We start from the raw sequence: 17275 nt of genomic DNA on the forward strand, positions 1-17275 counted from the left end.
TCTATTTAAAAAAAAAAAAAAAAAAAAAAAAAAACCCTAGCATATGTACCAGTCCCATACAATATATTGAGTCATAATTGCCCAGATATAAACTAAAAAGGCCAAGACCTTGGCCTGTTTACAAGAAAGCTCCCTAGATAATTCCAAGGCTTGAGATCCACTGGATTAGAGGTCAAGATCCTAAACAGCTCTACATTTCTATGAATCTTAGCAATACTTATTGTTTGTATATCACACAAGTTAGTGTAATTCTATGTTATTTGATATATTCTGGAATCTGTTTCATACTTAGTTCCCAAACTAAACTGTGAGGCCTATACCTGTAATACTATTTTTGTCTTCTCCACAGAGCTAATAAGCACCCTGATACCAAAATACCTATGTCCTGTATGTTCGATACGTACATGCTAAATTAGAACTCAATTATTAGGCAATGGGGAAACACTAAGATCCTAGGCATGTTGATTTGAACTTGGAAGATTAAAATACTATATACTGTGATTCCAAAACACCTTAAAAAAGAGATTCAAATGAGTTGGGTAACTTCAACCTTCTAGACATTTTGGGGGGGAGAAGGGTAAATGGAAATAAAAAAGAAGCTTGTACTACAAATATAAAATATTTATTGCACAGTGTCATATATTCAGGCTATACTACAAACTGTTATTTAAAATCCTTTTTTAAGATACGTGATAAAAGTCTCAATCTATTATTAAAAAAATTATACAGATATCTGGCAAAAGCTGACACGGTGTTTGTTATTGCAACTAAGTAGGCCTGGTTCTATTTTTAGAGTCACCTACAATTTGCTGGACACATTAGAAAATTGTTTTTCCCAGCTTGTAGCTATTTCTCTTGCAAAGACACAAACTGGGGAAACAGTAGTGGGGGAAAGTGATAAAAACAATAATTTAGTCTTTTGAGGCAAATCTCCCCCTTTGGCAGATTTCTGCTGAAAAGACTAGGGTTTGGACTAGCAGGTGGATTTCATGTCTATGGTAAATAAAAACAAACGAAGATGGTACAAGAGGCAGTGCTTCTTCTGGTACCAATCAGTAATGACTGTGAGGCAAACACACCTCCCTTTATAGGCAATGTTTCTACATTAAATGAGATAACTTGCCCCTATATATCTCTTCTTACTCCCTCGTTTGTCATTTCTTAAAACTTCCAAATACTTCCAATGTTTTCTTTAGTGAATCTACTTGTGGTTGGTAACCAGTGCTGTCTAGAAGGGAACAGATGCACTACATTCTGATTCACAACCTTCCCCAAATGAACCAAAAGTGTCATTTCTACTTTCATAGAAAGTACCCAGACAATTATTCAGCAATTGGACAGGTTTCTTCCCTCAAAGAGATTTCTTATTATTAATGTCTCTGGGTAACACATGCCAGATGATCTATAATTAATATGATTGCCTAGAAATGCCCAAGCCTACTAATGCAGAAATTCTAAGAGCGGTTTATAAAAATAAAACCATGTATAATGTGTAAACTACCGCCATTCCCACCTTAACTGAAGACTGAGGTGTGTGGGTTGAAGCATTCTGATCTGGACTTGCTTTGTCCCCTGTGTAATGTGCTGCTGCTCCAAGATCAATGGTTTTGGAAGGATTTGCTGTGCGCTTGTGTCTGGTTGTGGTGGTCTCTGTGGCCTGTGTGATATGAATATGCTTTGTCGTCACAGTCTCCTCTTCATCTTTGAATTCACCTTTGGGAGATCTGCCTCTTCTCGCTTTCTTTTCCTCATCGCTGTCGCTAAAAGATATTAAAAATGAAGCAAAATAATAAGATGGGATTATTTTAAAATGGGTCCCTCAGTGATTTGAGCTAAAGAATTTCAAATGCAGTAACTCCAAAATTTCATACTTTGACTATTTGACAGGGATCAACAGAATGTTATCTAAGCTGTCTGAATAATGATATGCGTGTGCTGGGGAGGGGGAGTGGGAACACAGAGAATATCCTATATAAGTCTAAAACACTGCTACAAAAAAGTATTTACATAAACGTGCATAAATAAAAAATGTCAAAATAACTCAAGTTTTTGTTTATTACAGATTTAAGCTTAATTTAAAAATAAAATAGCAGGATATGGTATCAGAATCCACGATAAGACCCTGAGAGTTCAAACACTTGCATTTGATGATTATTTTCTTGACATGGATTGTGTGCAAATAGCTATAGTTCCACTTTTATATCACAATTCTGCATCAACTCTCAAAGACTAATATATGTACATAATATTAAAATTTCAATGGATGCTAAAAAAAGTCATACGTCTTAATTCAAATAATTAAACTCTCATCTGTAAATGCATGAAAATATAAGGGAATGCACTTTACAACTGTGCTATTTTACTATAGTATCAGATCAAACTTTTATATAACTACAGAAAATGCTTTATAGAAAACAACTATATTTAAAATATTTTAAAGATAATTATCCTTCAGCCACATTCAAAAAAATTTTCTTTCCTTTTTCTTTAATAGTGAAAAAGATTTTAAAAACTAAAGAGTAAAAACCTGGGTTTTTCATATGCTAGGAATGAAAATATCAGCCCTAGTCTGTTCTCCAGGAACACGTCATTGTAAGTAGGAGACAGAAAAAAATTACTTGAAACATGTTCCATTACCTATACTACTTAATTTTAGAGCAGGTGGTTTAATTTATAAATATCCTGGAATATAATATTTAAAATTCTCCTTTAAAACTATGACTACTGCTGATACAATTTACCTCAGACTGAACTACAGCAACTTGTACTTAAATATAAACCAACTTGGAACTTGTATAAATTAAAGATCAATAAGAGTGACTTCCCACACAGAGCAAAGAGGTTAAATATATTTTTATATATAAACATTTTAAGGAACCTACAAGTTCTGATACATATTCAAAAGCTCTTACTAATTTCTCAACAACAAATGACCTGAAGATTCCCATTAGTCCTATAAGTAAAACTGAAATTTCTTACTTTTTTGGTGCCCAATTTTATTTCAGTGCAAAATAATTTGTTTACAAGTTGAAAATATAAATCTGACTAGCACACAATGAAATAAATGGAAGCTCCATATCTGATCAATGTTCAAGAATTCCTGAATGTAATAGTGAACTAATAAGTATGAAATTCAGGTAACGTGCCATTGAGATTGAGGTCACATGCAACTTTGTCAAAAAATCTACTCTTTTCTCACACATACTTTAAGATCAAAAGTTCCTGGTGTGTCTTATCATTATCATGATAAATCATGTTCCCTGCATTTTCACTCTTTTAAACCTAAATACTCATTAAAGATTTAGAAACTCTAGGAGATCCTGTCTTAGAGGCAACATAAAAAATAAAAATCATGGGAGAAACAGAAATAAAAGGGAGACAAAGAAAGAAAAAAACTAAGGATAGAAGGACAAAGGAGAGAAAGTAACAATACAGAACACACACAGATTTCTAACCAGCCTACACAGCCTTATTGTTTATAAGTAAAATCTAAGACCTAATCAGACTGTGTGGACCTGCCTAAAGTAACACAGTTAGTGATGGAACTGAGCCTGCCCTGGAATGCCTCTTTTTCAAGACTGTTTGAAAAACTGGAATGTGATCTTTGAAGAGCCAGAACTTATTTTTAGCACTTTGAATAAAACTATTTTACAACTATATATCTAGCTTTTTTATACTGAAAAAGGATGCGTATGATAATTATAAACACTAAACATTAGGAGGGAAATGGTGCCCATTTCAAATATATGGAGCTGTTTTCTTCATTAATGTTTTTGTAGCCTGTATAAGTTTTGGCTTGGTTTGGAAAACATTATTGAAATTATGGTCATTATTCTGTTGGTATTTCCTGAAGAGACATTCCAGGGATTTAAAACATATGAAAATATCCTAAAAATACACTAATTAGATTGTATTTTTGTTTGGGCCTCTTTTTAATGATCCCTAATTCTGAATTATTAAGATTTTTGGCACAGGGTAAAAAAAAAAAGAGATGGTATTTAGTTACGAGAACTCACTTGAAGGCTTGGTTCCATCACTAACTGTGTTACTTAGGCAATTCCACACAGTGTGACTGGATCTTAGGTTTTACTTATAAACAATAAAGGCAAAATTCTTATGCTACTCTAGTAGAGATATTGTGAGGCACAAATGATAAGGGTCAAATTTACAAAGTAAAATTTGCTTTGTAAATTAAGTGCTATATGCATTACCCTTTACATTGTCAGAAAAACTGGTTTATAACTATATTGGTAGGTAAGAACAAAAGTGCTGCAAAGTTCAAAGTATTGTTCCATGTAAAACGAAATACGAATGCCCTACCATCAGAAAATGTAGTTTATAAAAAATACAGATCTGTTCTCAAAAACCGGTTCAAAATCCATTTGGATTGTTTTTCTGGTACACACTGACACAGAATCATAATGAAATGTCAAGGAAGCACTAAATTTCAAATCCTTTAACTTCTGTTTAATTAAACTTAATATGTAAACTTCATTATCCCTTAACATCTTAGGTCCCTGGATCATCTAAGGTTCAAATGCAAAATAATCTATACAAGTTTTTACCACGGAAAAAAAATCCAAGGGAAGACTACCAGCCTGAATAAAAATACACAGGATCAACTTCAAAAATAAGTAGACACTGGCAACATGGAAAGTATGTCAATACTAATTGCAAGTAGTGTATAACCTAGCATCTTAAAAATAGTTGCACAGTGCTTGCTTCGGCAGCACACATACTAAAACCAGAATAATACAGGGAAGATTAGCAGGCTCCCTGTGCAAGGATGACTTGCACATTTAAGACTTGTTCCACATTTCTGCACAGGGCATATTTAGGGCAGTGAAACTATTCTATATGACACAGTAATGAGAAATATTATGCATTTGTCAAAACCCATAGAAGTGTACAATATAGGAAACCCCAATGTAAACTATAGACTTTAGTTAATAAGTGTATCAATACTGACTTTTCAATTGTCAACAAATGCACCATAGTAATGCAAGATGTTCACAGAACCTGTTATGAAGGGGAAATGGGCATATGGCAACTCTCTGTACTTTATGCACAATTTTTCTGTGAGCTTAAATTGCTCTAAAAACAAATGAAGTCTATTTAAAAAAAAAAAAAAAAGACAAAAAAAAGCCCAATTTCAGATAATGTTAATACCCCAAACAAAACCAACAAAAAAACCAAAAACCCAGTGGCATAAATTTAGGACTCTTTCTAAGAGACCTGGGAGACAAAGTGTTAAAATACCTGCATCTTTCTGGAGAGTCTTCTCTATCTTTCCTCCGGAACTTGCTGATGGTGTCATCAATTGTGCTTCCAATTTTATCACTCAGCTCACCTAATTTATCACTGAATGGAAAAGCACTCTTGTTTTTATCCCACTCTTCATCCCATTTTGATTTGGGCTCAGGATCATATCTTTCACCTATATAGAGCATTAAAAAACAAGCAACTCTAAGGACATTAAATTCAAAAGGTATCTACAAGTCCTTATTTCTCAGGCTTTTCCTCATAATAAAATCATTTTCAAAGGAAAACAGAAAGCTCCCACAGTGCTGAATCAACACAATTTACAGCAAGGCATAGAATGTAATGCCAGTCATTAAGTGGCAGGAATGCAGATTCAAAAGCTTTTGTTTATGAATACTTACACAACCTTAATGCACAGCGCAGCATATCAGGAAATTCTTAAAGGCTACTGAAAGGAGCAGTGGAAAACTCAAAACCAACACAAGCTATATAAGCAAAAGAGAAATGAAAATCTTTTTGTTTTTACAAAAGCCACTTAATATATTTTATTCCTGTCCCTTAATGGTTTCCCAATTTTCAGAAAAGTATTGGGTAGCAACAGTATCTTAAAAAATACAATCTGAGGGAACTCCACTCTGAATGCCACATGTCCCAATAAGCTAAAAGGTCTCAATAACTGTCATTCCTCAGTATCAAACTAAAATAATAATTCAATGAATTTTCAAAGGATGGGAAAGCATTCCGTCATTACTGTACAAAGAAAAAATTACTCTAACTACCAAAAACTACACACGCTAGAATCAGGAAGTATGCTCAAACAGTAGTTCAGAAGAGTGTCAACCAATTCAAACATCCATTCCAAACATATGCAGAGACTGGTGAAACCTAGAGCCTCTGTGTGAATTTGCGAATGCAGAGAATAGATCCTGGCGGTAAACAAAAAACCCAAAATGTCAAGATTTGTTTTAGTCCTTGCCCTTAGGGCCCTAAAAGAGACATAGGAATTATGGACACAAAATGAAATTCGTTTATTTCCATGTCCAAATTCAACTTAAGAAGCAAGAGTAGAAGGTACAGAGAGCACGTGAGGTTTTTTAAAAAAAGAAAACATTCAAAATTAAGGCAGGTTGGAAGAAAAGAAGGACAATGAGGAACAACAAAATAACTGAAAAGTGGCTAATGAAGCTTTTGTGTTGAACTTTTGCTTATAGGATCTAAAAGGATACACAGCCTTTGGAGATTGAACAAAATCATTCTGCTGAATTGCCTGCTAAAATTGCAAGGCTAAAATTTTCTGTAAATGTTTAAGGATTTTAACATATTTACTGAATCTGGAAGTGACCATCAACTTAAAGAAAACACGACAAAATGAAGTTTTCTAGACAAAATTTAAAACAGGATGATTTTTAAAAAATAAGTGATTTTTCAACCATGTGTATGTACATTTCAACAAGTGTGATGAACTAGACTTTGGAAAGAAACAAATTTACACAAAAAATGGAAGTGGATGAAAACCAAACTGATTAGCATGGTCAATACCATACTGAGTTAGTGCTAAAGATACTGGATACTGGCAAGACATTATCTAATGTCAGAATGAAAAAACACAAAACTGGCCCAGCATGGTGGCTCACGCCTCTAATCCCAGCACTTTGGGAGGCTGAGGTGGGCGGATCACTTGAGGTCAGGAGTTTGAGACCAGCCTGGCTGACATGGCGAAACCCTGTCTCTACTAAAAATACAAAAATTGGCAAGGCATGGTGGCTCCCGCCTGTGGTCCCAGCTTCTCAGGAGGATGAGGCAGGAGAATCACTTGAATCCGGGAGGTGGAGGTTGCAGTGAGCTGAGATTGCACCACTGCACTCCAGCCTGGGTGACAGAGCGAGACTCCTAAAAAAAAAAGAAAAGAAAAGAAAGAAAGAAAAAGAAAAAACACAGGCCGGGCGCGGTTGCTCACGCCTATAATCCCAGGACTTTGGGAGGCTGAGGTGGGCGGATCACAAGGTCAGGAGATCGAGACCATCCTGGCCAACATGGTGAAACCTCATCTCTACTAAAAATACAAAAAATTAGCCGGGCATGGTGGTGGGTGCCTGTAATCCCAGCTACTCGGGAGGCTGAGGCAGGAGAATGGCGTGAACCTGGGAGGCAGCGCTTGCAGTGAGCAGAGATGGTGCCACTGCATTCCAGCCTGGACGACAGAGCGAGACTCCATCTCAAAAAGAAAAAAAAAGAAAAGAAAAAACACAAAACTGCTAATAGTGATTAGTTAAGTCTGAATAATATAAACCATGAACAATAACTTAGCAAAAGAATGTGATGCAAACACACAGGATATCCAACTCTACCTTTAATACAGATGCTGCAGTTAGTGCATTTGAGTTTGAAAACGTATTCAATTTTCTAAGTTTAGCTGATATAATTATATATCATACTGGCAAAAAGAAAGATACAAGCAAGAATAGTCTGGAAATAAGTTTCAAATAGCAATTTCTATTAAAAACACATTAAGCTGCTACAACTACTTTGAAAAAACTAAAGAATAAAATTACTGCTTGGGTAAATAATCCAAAAACTTCAGACTTCCCCAAATAGAAACTCCAAAACATTATTTATATGCTTTAGGAGAAATACTTTTGCCCAATTCAAAAACCGACTTGTGGCTGACTCTGGTTGCACTGCCTATGAATTAGCCCTGTCAAAAAAAAAAAAAAAAAGAAAAAGAAAAACCTGACTTGCATATGATGTTTCAATATAAAAAAGGGAATTTTTCTGCTGTTAGCAACATCCTTAAACAGCTAACTAAATGCAGTATTTTTTCTTTGAGAGCGGAAAGCAGAGGAACAAATGAGTAAGTATATTTTATATGTTAAGATTTTTACTTGGTTCCACTGAAGGAGATACGAGACCTCAATATAATCCAAATATAAACATATATGGGTAGGGGGAGCTGGAGAGCCTCAGTGAACAGCTGCTAAGATACACAGCACTGGCCTGTCTGCATATACACAAAATGACCAAGAGATTGTCAGAGCTCACAGAAGACAGAACAAGTCCAAAGGGACATGCCGTGAAAGACAGTTCTGATTTTGTGTATCTGCTTCAAGCACCTATGCCCTATTTTAGAGAAACTACATTATTACATTAAAAATAAACATGAAAGATGAATGTTCTAGCTGCTCTTAAATGTATTGGGAAGCAATACAAAGCAATAGGCCTAGATGAAAATCTGAGAGTACTGCAGTCATCTTTTATATGTCAAATTATGCAATGCTTAAATAAGGAAAGAGAGACTAAGGCTAGAATGACTGACAGGAAGCTTATCTGGTTTGGGCCAAAAATACAGCTAAATTGGTTTCAAATTAGAAAGATAAATCTCCTGATCAAACTTTATATTTTTATACTCTAAACTCTAAGTTATAGAAACTTTCTTCCCCCTTCTTTTTAAAAGAATGGTAAACCTAAGAGGGAAGGGTATACATCTGTTTTAATCTCTGTATGTCACCACAAAGTACTCAGTCATTTAATCAGCCATTAATGGTTAAAATCCTATTGCCAAACCCACAAGTTAAAAAATAGGAAGATTCATGTGATAGTAGAAGCCAAAATTAGTACTGTGTGTATTTTAGTATTCTATGTATTCCTAGAAAAGAAAATTAGCATTTTGGTCTTTGGTATTTCACTGATTCTTAAAATATACTCAAGAAGTTAAGCTGATGCTTAGGTATCAGCTTGTCTTTGATACTCACTGTATCTGAATCCTCCAACACTGTCTGAGGAAACCCCAACATATTTGTCTTTGTTCTTCTTTGCTTTCTTTCGCTCTTCACGAAGTCTGTCGTCATCCTGGGCAAATTCAACTAATTCCTTCACCTTCTGTCGAATATTTATACCTTGATCCTTGCCATGCTCATCTATGAGGATGGTAAGAGAGAAGCAAAACCTAAGAATTCACTTAATATGTATCAAGCTCTTTAAGACAAAAAAACAGACACAAAAACTTCAACATAAGAAACCAACTTCAATATTTAAAAAAACAATAAAAAGAAGCAAGTTGTGCTATTTAACTTTGTCATTTCCTCCTCAGCAAATTATAAGTTCTAAAATGGAATTTTGGCTTATAAGAGCACGTATGTACAGATGAACTAAAAAGGACCACAGACAACGGTACTATGCAAGGTCAATTAAAGATTCAATAGAAAGGATTACTGATGATGACCACACAAAATAGACATATCCATAAATGCTACTGTGTTTTTCTATCATATTTTAAGAAAACAAACCAAAGGAAGAATCACTTTAGCATGTTAATAACTGAAAAGCACACAAATGTCTTGGTTTCTCCAGTACAAGTCTGGAACACTAATTATCAGGTTTTAGTGTAGCTCAAAAACTGAATTTTTAAAGTGCTTACAACTGGGGTACGCTACAAAATGAAATGTGCTTCATTCTCCAGCCTCTTTCACATTCAAAACACACTGTGGCCTTGCTGCCTTTGCACAGTAAATATTATTTGGTGGGAGGGAAAAAAAACCCAGCTTCAAACAGATGTGTGTGTTTTGGGGCTCTAACCTTTTCTTCCCATATGATTAAAGCTATTCCTTTATGGACACCACAGGGGACCAGTCTCCAGTGCATATTTTAATATAAACCCGAACACTCATGTTGTGTTGGTTCTGTTGTTATTAGCCAGTCTTTTCTGCAAGTTCTTGTCTTCACTAATTAATACTCTAGGGCCCCACGTCTTGGATTCTGCACTCGTCACACAACCAGCAACAGTCACATTCTAATTAGAGCAGAGAAGCTTCTAAGCTGGTTCAGGTGACTGACAACTCCAACTACTGTTTTAATTTGCTTATAAGGTTTTTCTATTGCTCACCTACAAAGTGGTAATTTTCCAGGGATCGTAAATCATAAATGTGTTCTCTGGCACTTGTAACAACACGCTCTGATCCATTCCTTATGAGGTAAGCTAGGAGCAGCAACGACTGTAAAAATACAAAGCACTAAATGATTTAATGAAATAAAGTCAGTAGAGCTTTGGTAAATGGTTAAAAAAATAATTCTAACACAGCAAACAAAGAATCTTCATGCTGGTGGTGAGGTTTCTTTACATTAGACTCTAAACACATAATCTAGAACTTACATAATTAATTTGAAGTTCCTCTTATATTAAGCATAGTAAATAATTATAAATCATCTGGATACTATGTGTCAAAGACAAACTCTGATGTTCAAAATATCTGAATGTATGATATAAATAGACAATAAGGTTTTAGAAAGCTGACTCAGTTTTTACTTTTTATCTGAGCATTATGGAACTGAATTGCCAGAAATTATTTGGTAATTAAGCAATCCTATAGTATTTTCCCCAGATAAAATTTAATTTCGAGGTTAATTATGTGGCTTTTGTTTTAAAAGGTTGTGGCCAGGCTCAGTGGCTCATGCCTGTAACCCTAGCACTTTCTGGGAGGCCGAGGTGGGCGCATGACTTGAGGTCAGGAATTTGAGACCAGACTGGGCAACATGGTGAAACCTCGTCTCTACTAAAAATACAAAAATTAGCTGGGCACAGTGGCCCACACCTGTAATCCCAGCTACTCAGGTGGATGAGGCACAAAAATCACTAGAACCCAGAAGGTGGAGGTTACAGTGAGCTGAGCCCGCACCACTGCACTCCAGCCTTGGCGACAGAGAGACTGTCTCCAAAAAAAAAAATTTGTTACCAAATAATAATAATAATAATAATAATAAAACCTGTAGAAAATTTTGCAAAATAGTGAGATGTCTTTACAAAACAAACAAACAAAAATAGCTGGGTATTGACTGAGGCACACGCCAATAGTCCCAGGTACTTAGGGGATTGAGGCAGGAGGATCTCTTGAGCCCAGGAGGTCAAGACTGCAGTGAGCCAAGGTCACGCCACTGCATTCTGGCTTGGGTGACAAAGCCAGACTGTCTCAAAAACAACCAACCAACAACCAACCCCTAGCCCCAAACTAAATTTTGTTAAAATGTAAATTTAGAATGACTGCTAATGGGTATAGGGTTTCTTTATAGGGTGACAAAAATGTTCTGGAATTAGATAGTAGTTACTCCTACAAAACTTTGTGAATATATTATATAATAAATTGTACATTTTGAACTTAACATTGCTTGGAACAAACCTCACTTGATTAGGTATATGAAAATCTAGTTAGGCGGAGAGGAGAGGGTGGCAAAAACAAAAAAAATCTAGTTAGGTTGGTAAAACTGAGGCACACAAAACCTCCTCCTACCAGTAATTTACAGCCATGTGTCACTTAATGATAGGGATATGTTCTGCGTAATGTGCCATTAGGAAATTTCGTCACTGTACTAATATCACAGAGTGTACTTACACAAACCTAGATGGTAATGGCCTGCTACACACTGACGATCTATAGGACAACCTATTGCTCCTCGGCTACAAACCTGTGCAATATTGTTACTGTAATGACTACTATAGGCAGCTGTAACACAATGCTGAGTATTTTTGTAACTAAACATAGAAAAAGTACAGAAAAAATAGAGTATTATAATCCAATGGGACCACTGTCATATAAGCAGACCATCACTGACTAAAATGTCCTTATGTGGTATATATGACTGTATTCTTTAAAAAAGGAGTTTACCCAAGAATTAAAAAAAAACAAAAAACAAAAAGCAAATTTAATTTACGATATTTCAATTATTTCATCACACCTACCATGCAACCTAAGGGAATGACACTGAATGTTTTCAGAAAAAAATAACATAAAAAAACATGAAACTAACACATAGATTTTCAATCCTAAAAGCCAAATTATGTCATTTTGGATAGTAAAGAAAAACATTCTGAAGAAGCAAGAAAATATGGTAGGTATAGAAGCACAGATGACTATATTACTATAGAATTCTGCATTATATGAGATCAGAACTAAACAAAAGGAATCTGATAAAAAGTTCATAGTCACAAATTTAAAATTAGAATTACATTTTGAACATTTGTGATACAGAATACTGTGAGAATACTACCATAAATTAGGTAAATGTCTATGTGGATAACAAACCATTCAGACTGTGGTATTCATCTTAACTGCTCATACACTAAACATGCACACTACTATAGATGCATTATTTTTGACATGCATAAACATTTTAGTAGGAAAAATTTTAAGAAATAATCAACATTTAGAAGTATTAAGAATTTCTCATTCAGAACAGTTGTTCATGATGACTAGAAAATAGAACACAAATAACAAATCTATTTCTTTCATGTGTTTTCAATTATTCTATTCTAGGATTTAATATACTTCAAAACCACCTATGTATATACACTTTAAATTTCTAGCATTTGTTTTCAACATGTCAAGTAATTAAAGCAGATTTGTGTTCATACCTTATAAACTCTTCTCCAATTCTTTTTGTTGTCTTTTAACATTCGTGACCAAAGCATGTTCATAAGTTCTGGAAATTGTTCATACATAAATGTAGCCCTGAAAAAAGAATCCTTCTCTTTAAGAGTCTGCAATATATTAATTTTGACAGTAGATGGCAGACTTGTTCTAATTTGGTGTTTCCCCGAAGCATTTTTAAAAATTAATAAACATAATTCAAAAAATTTAGAAGATCGTGTACTTCCTTGAAAATGTTTTCCCTATGTTTTATACACTACCTGGCACATATGTAAGTCCCACTAATTAATCAATACTTTGCAATTAATAATTTAATTAATATCATATTTTGCAAGCTCTTCATTCACTGGTACAGTGTCCCAGATGTTCACAGAAAAAAATTTTTCTAACTTGCCCTTCAAGTTATTTTATATGTATTTGTCAAAATTTTACATGGTGAGCTACAGCATATCTCAAAACTTAATTGAAAAAGATACATTGTGAGTTTCTTTTTTGAGCCAAATTTTTAAGGGGAATGGACTGCATAAAACTTTCCACATTACTATCTGAAACTTTCTACATTACTATCTGAATGATTATACAAAATTTATATTCTGGCAGCCAAACAGTTTAAATCTGAAAGCAAATTTCACATTTCTGTGTTAAGATACTTTGATTTTTTTCTGCACTGCTGAGTCAAATTATCACTTACTTGGCAATCTCTCCCATGAGTTGCCCAGAAGGTCCCCAAGGATCATCGTTCGTTGCCTCTCGAACCTTAGACTCGATCTCTGAATAATTCATAACCACATTGGTGCTGCAGAGGAAAAAAATGCACGCACATACGCACAAAGATTAGCATCAAAACTGAGAAACACATGAAAACTTAATAATGACACTACGGGGTGTCTTAATGAGCTACCTCTACAGGGTGGGAGAGAAAACATCTTTTGTGCACAAGCTACCCCAAGGACACTATGTAACACACTTCAGTTATCTTTAAGCAGATTTTACTATTCCATTAGTCTTCAAGAATACAGATGAGAGACTGCATTAGAGCTGGCGTAAGTCCAGTAAAAAATGGCTGAGGGTCAAATTAAAAATAAAAAAAATGAACATGCTAGAGTCTATTATAAAACTAAGTTGTCAAGTTTCTTGACCAGATCTGGTTTACATGCAATGCAGGCTTATGTTTCCTGCTTATAGAAATCCTATAAATTAGGCAAAATTATGTAACAGCTAAACAGTATCTATATCACGTTTTTTAAAAATAATAAATCAAAGATACCTACAGATGTTTAGAACCACTATAAATGTTGAACTGTAATCTCTTAGTCTTTTCTCGTTTACTCTATCATATACACTTCTATGTCATATATTCACTGTAACCCTCATTTTTACTGGCTGCATAATATTCCATCAGGAGAATGTATGATGCACACTAACTTTCCCTTAGGACTTCGGCAATGATCTGGGCCTCAGGAGTCAGAAAGATCTGATTCCAATCACTTACTATGTGACCTTTGGCAAAATTATTTTAATTATCTTAATCTCAGTTTCCTCAACCATAAAATGGGAATAAATAAGCATACTACCTCAAAGGCTAGCACAGCAAATGGTGTTTATTTAGCACAGTGTCTGACATACAGGAAGTACTCAGTAAATGTTAGCTATTATTACTATTAAATATAATAACCAACACCAGCCTGGGCAACACAGTGAAACCTGGTCTCTAAAAACAAAAACAAAAAATTAAAAATTAGCCAGACGTGTTGGCGTGCACCTGTAGTTCCAGCTACCAGGGAGGCTGAGGTGGGAAGACTGCTTGATCCCAGGAGGTCAAGGCTTCAGGGAGCCATGACCACCCAACTGTACTCCAGCCTGAGCAGCAGAGCAAGACCCTGTCTCCAAAACACAAAAGGTAATATATATAAAATAACCATCTATTAGGAGAATTTCAAAACATCACGTAATATTTTTATATGAAAGAATTTACTTTGGAAAAAATAAAATTAAGACATGAGATGGCAAAATGTTTGGTTGTCAAAATGGAGTTTCTCATGCTTATATGAATTTAAGGATTCAAAGACATTTTGAGAATAAAGAAATACTGCAAAACTGTGACATCCTGAAGTAGTATTCATTCGACATCGAAAGCTCCAATTATTACCAAACAATTGTTATAACAGGTGTCTGTGAATATGGTAATTCAATTCTTCCACTTAGCATTAAGTCTTAGAAATAGTGAAAAATCAGAATTTGGTAACTATTACATACATATACCCCACTTTTGCTATATGGCTTTTCAGTCATCAGAAAGTTCTATTTTTAGAATAAGGAAGGTTTGGTTGAAATTGGCACTCAAATCTCTTAAATATAAATTTCAAATTTATTGCAAACACTTCAATGTCTTCATGTTTAAAGAACAGACCAACAAACAGGTTTGGATCAAATTTTAAAGGAACCATTATGCATATAAGTGTGACTTGCCAAAAAACTGAATCAATCTGGCTTTCAGATTTAAATTCAGGACACTGTTCTTCTACAGAAGAAAAGCAAAATCCTATTATTTTCTTTCAAATCTTGGAGAAAACTGCCTCCTAAGATACCAATTAATGTGATAAAATAAATACAAATTCCTTCCCCAGGACTAAAATAAATCCATAATCTCCACTGCCCACCCCCACTTAAAAATGTTAAGACCACTAAGGAATACATTTTTGTTAAAATCCAGTAATGGTTCTATTACAACAGTTTTATGTATAAATGTAGAAGAGTAAGTTTCCTCCTGATTTTATTAACCATGGAACCAAAATAAAACTAAGGCAGCCAATAACAGATTCACAATTTAAGATGCCACAAAAAGATGAATTTCAGAATGCTTTTGTTTATCCTGGTGGCTGAAGAATGCATGGCTTAGGCAGTTAAAAGTGTCAAAATGCAGCTGTGAAAATGAACAATAGCAATTAGGATTATAATTCACCAAGCATTTCATTACCAAGAATGCACTTGAAATCTCTTTGCATTGTTTACTTTGTTGGAGAACAAGATGAAAGAAGTTAATCTCCAGTCCATGTACACGAAATATTTTTACCAGAGCCTTCATAAATGTTGTAGCTTTCAGAACACTACTTTCCTTGTTCAACCGACAAAGGCCCATGGGTCAAATAAGAAAGGTTCTGTTTCCGTAACCCTTCACAAGATTCTTAGCTGAAGGCCTGTGTGAGTGCTGTGTTTAGAGGGAGAGGTGGCAGAGAGCCAATAATCTAAGAATCTCATTTCTTTGGTTGAAAAACAATGGGAGCCATCAGCACATCCTCACGAAATAGTTATTAAGTATAACCACAGAAGGATATGGCAAATACAAAACAAAAAAATAACAGAACGCTTACACGAAGAATCCAGATCTATTTTGAAGTTATTTTCCAGGCCAGGTGCAGTGGCTCCTACCTGTAATCCCCAGCACTTTGGGAGGATGAGGCAGGTGGATCACTTGAGTCTAGAAGTTCACTTACCAGCCTGGCCAACATGGCAAAACTCCGTCACTACAAAAAATACAAAAATTTGCCGGGCGTGGTAGCGTCTACCTGTGGTCCCAGCTTCTCAGGACACTGAGGTGGGAGGACTGCATGAGCCCAGGAGGTTGAGGCGACAGAGAACGAGACCCTGTCTCCTACTCCCCTCCCCAGAAAAAAGCTATTTTCCAATGAAGCTGTTGCTTTCAGAAACTGCAAAGAACCCCCCTCAAGATGAGATCTGATGGCATAAAGAATTCCAAAACAAAGTATTTTAAGCTTCAATTAATTCAGAGACAACCGTAAACTAAAAACAACACTGTATGGTTTGGCCTTATTCCAGGTCATTTAAAAATAACTATTTCTAAAAAGGTAGAAATGGTATTTTGATCCTTCCTTTCTCATGTTTTCTACCGCCCTCAATCTATGCCCTACCCACAATTCCAGTGACCTTTTTTAAAAAAACAATTCTTCCGTGCTAAAAATAAAAATAAAAATTTATGTCCAGATTTGAAAGGAAAAAAACGGCTTTTTAATTCTGAAAACTTCTGACATGGATGTTTTAAGAATATATCACAGACGCTAGGGGGGGCACTCTCAACGGTTTCTTAAACACACACACAAACAATCCTCCAGACAAAGGTCTAGAATTTGAACTGCAAACAAAATTACAGAAAAAGACATCCCCCTTCCCAATAAATTTCATACCATTTAAACTAACACTACAGTCAAACAAGTGACTTACGGACTTTCACCAATCCTCAATTGAGATTCCTAAGTTGAAATTTTTTTTTTTGTAAAAAATGGTTTATCAATTCCATTTTTGTATAAAACACGCGGAAGAAACCTAGCCAATCAACACACAACTGTCACCACATGAAAAGGTACTTTTATCAAACTTCGAGTCTAAGAACGTACAAATGTTTCTTTTATCATGTCTACAGTAATTGTCTATGCTTTTCCATTTAACTGTTGTTAAAAATTCCACATATCCCCATTATTTCTTCTGTCCCAGTTACAGTACAACGACAGGCAGGAAGAGGGTTGGTTAAAGCATCCCTCTAAGCAGTTTTCTGCTGTCCCTTCTTTCCAATCAGAGATTTG

General features: G+C 35.1%; 1 protein-coding gene across 1 annotated transcript in view; it reads right to left on the bottom strand.

Moving 5' to 3' along the window:
• Positions 1-17275, bottom strand: part of CLINT1 (clathrin interactor 1) — a 72712-nt gene that overhangs the window by 19543 nt on the left and 35894 nt on the right. The window contains exons 2-7 of the mRNA XM_011947824.1: positions 13369-13473; positions 12662-12758; positions 10142-10250; positions 9012-9176; positions 5260-5437; positions 1514-1760 (exon numbers count right to left, since the gene is read on the bottom strand). Coding sequence (XP_011803214.1) covers positions 1514-1760; positions 5260-5437; positions 9012-9176; positions 10142-10250; positions 12662-12758; positions 13369-13473 — 901 coding nt within the window. The remainder of the gene's footprint in view (positions 1-1513; positions 1761-5259; positions 5438-9011; positions 9177-10141; positions 10251-12661; positions 12759-13368; positions 13474-17275) is intronic.

Source organism: Colobus angolensis, unplaced genomic scaffold, assembly GCF_000951035.1.
Source record: "Colobus angolensis palliatus isolate OR3802 unplaced genomic scaffold, Cang.pa_1.0 Scaffold27, whole genome shotgun sequence".
In the NCBI taxonomy this organism is placed as follows: Eukaryota; Metazoa; Chordata; class Mammalia; order Primates; family Cercopithecidae; genus Colobus; species Colobus angolensis.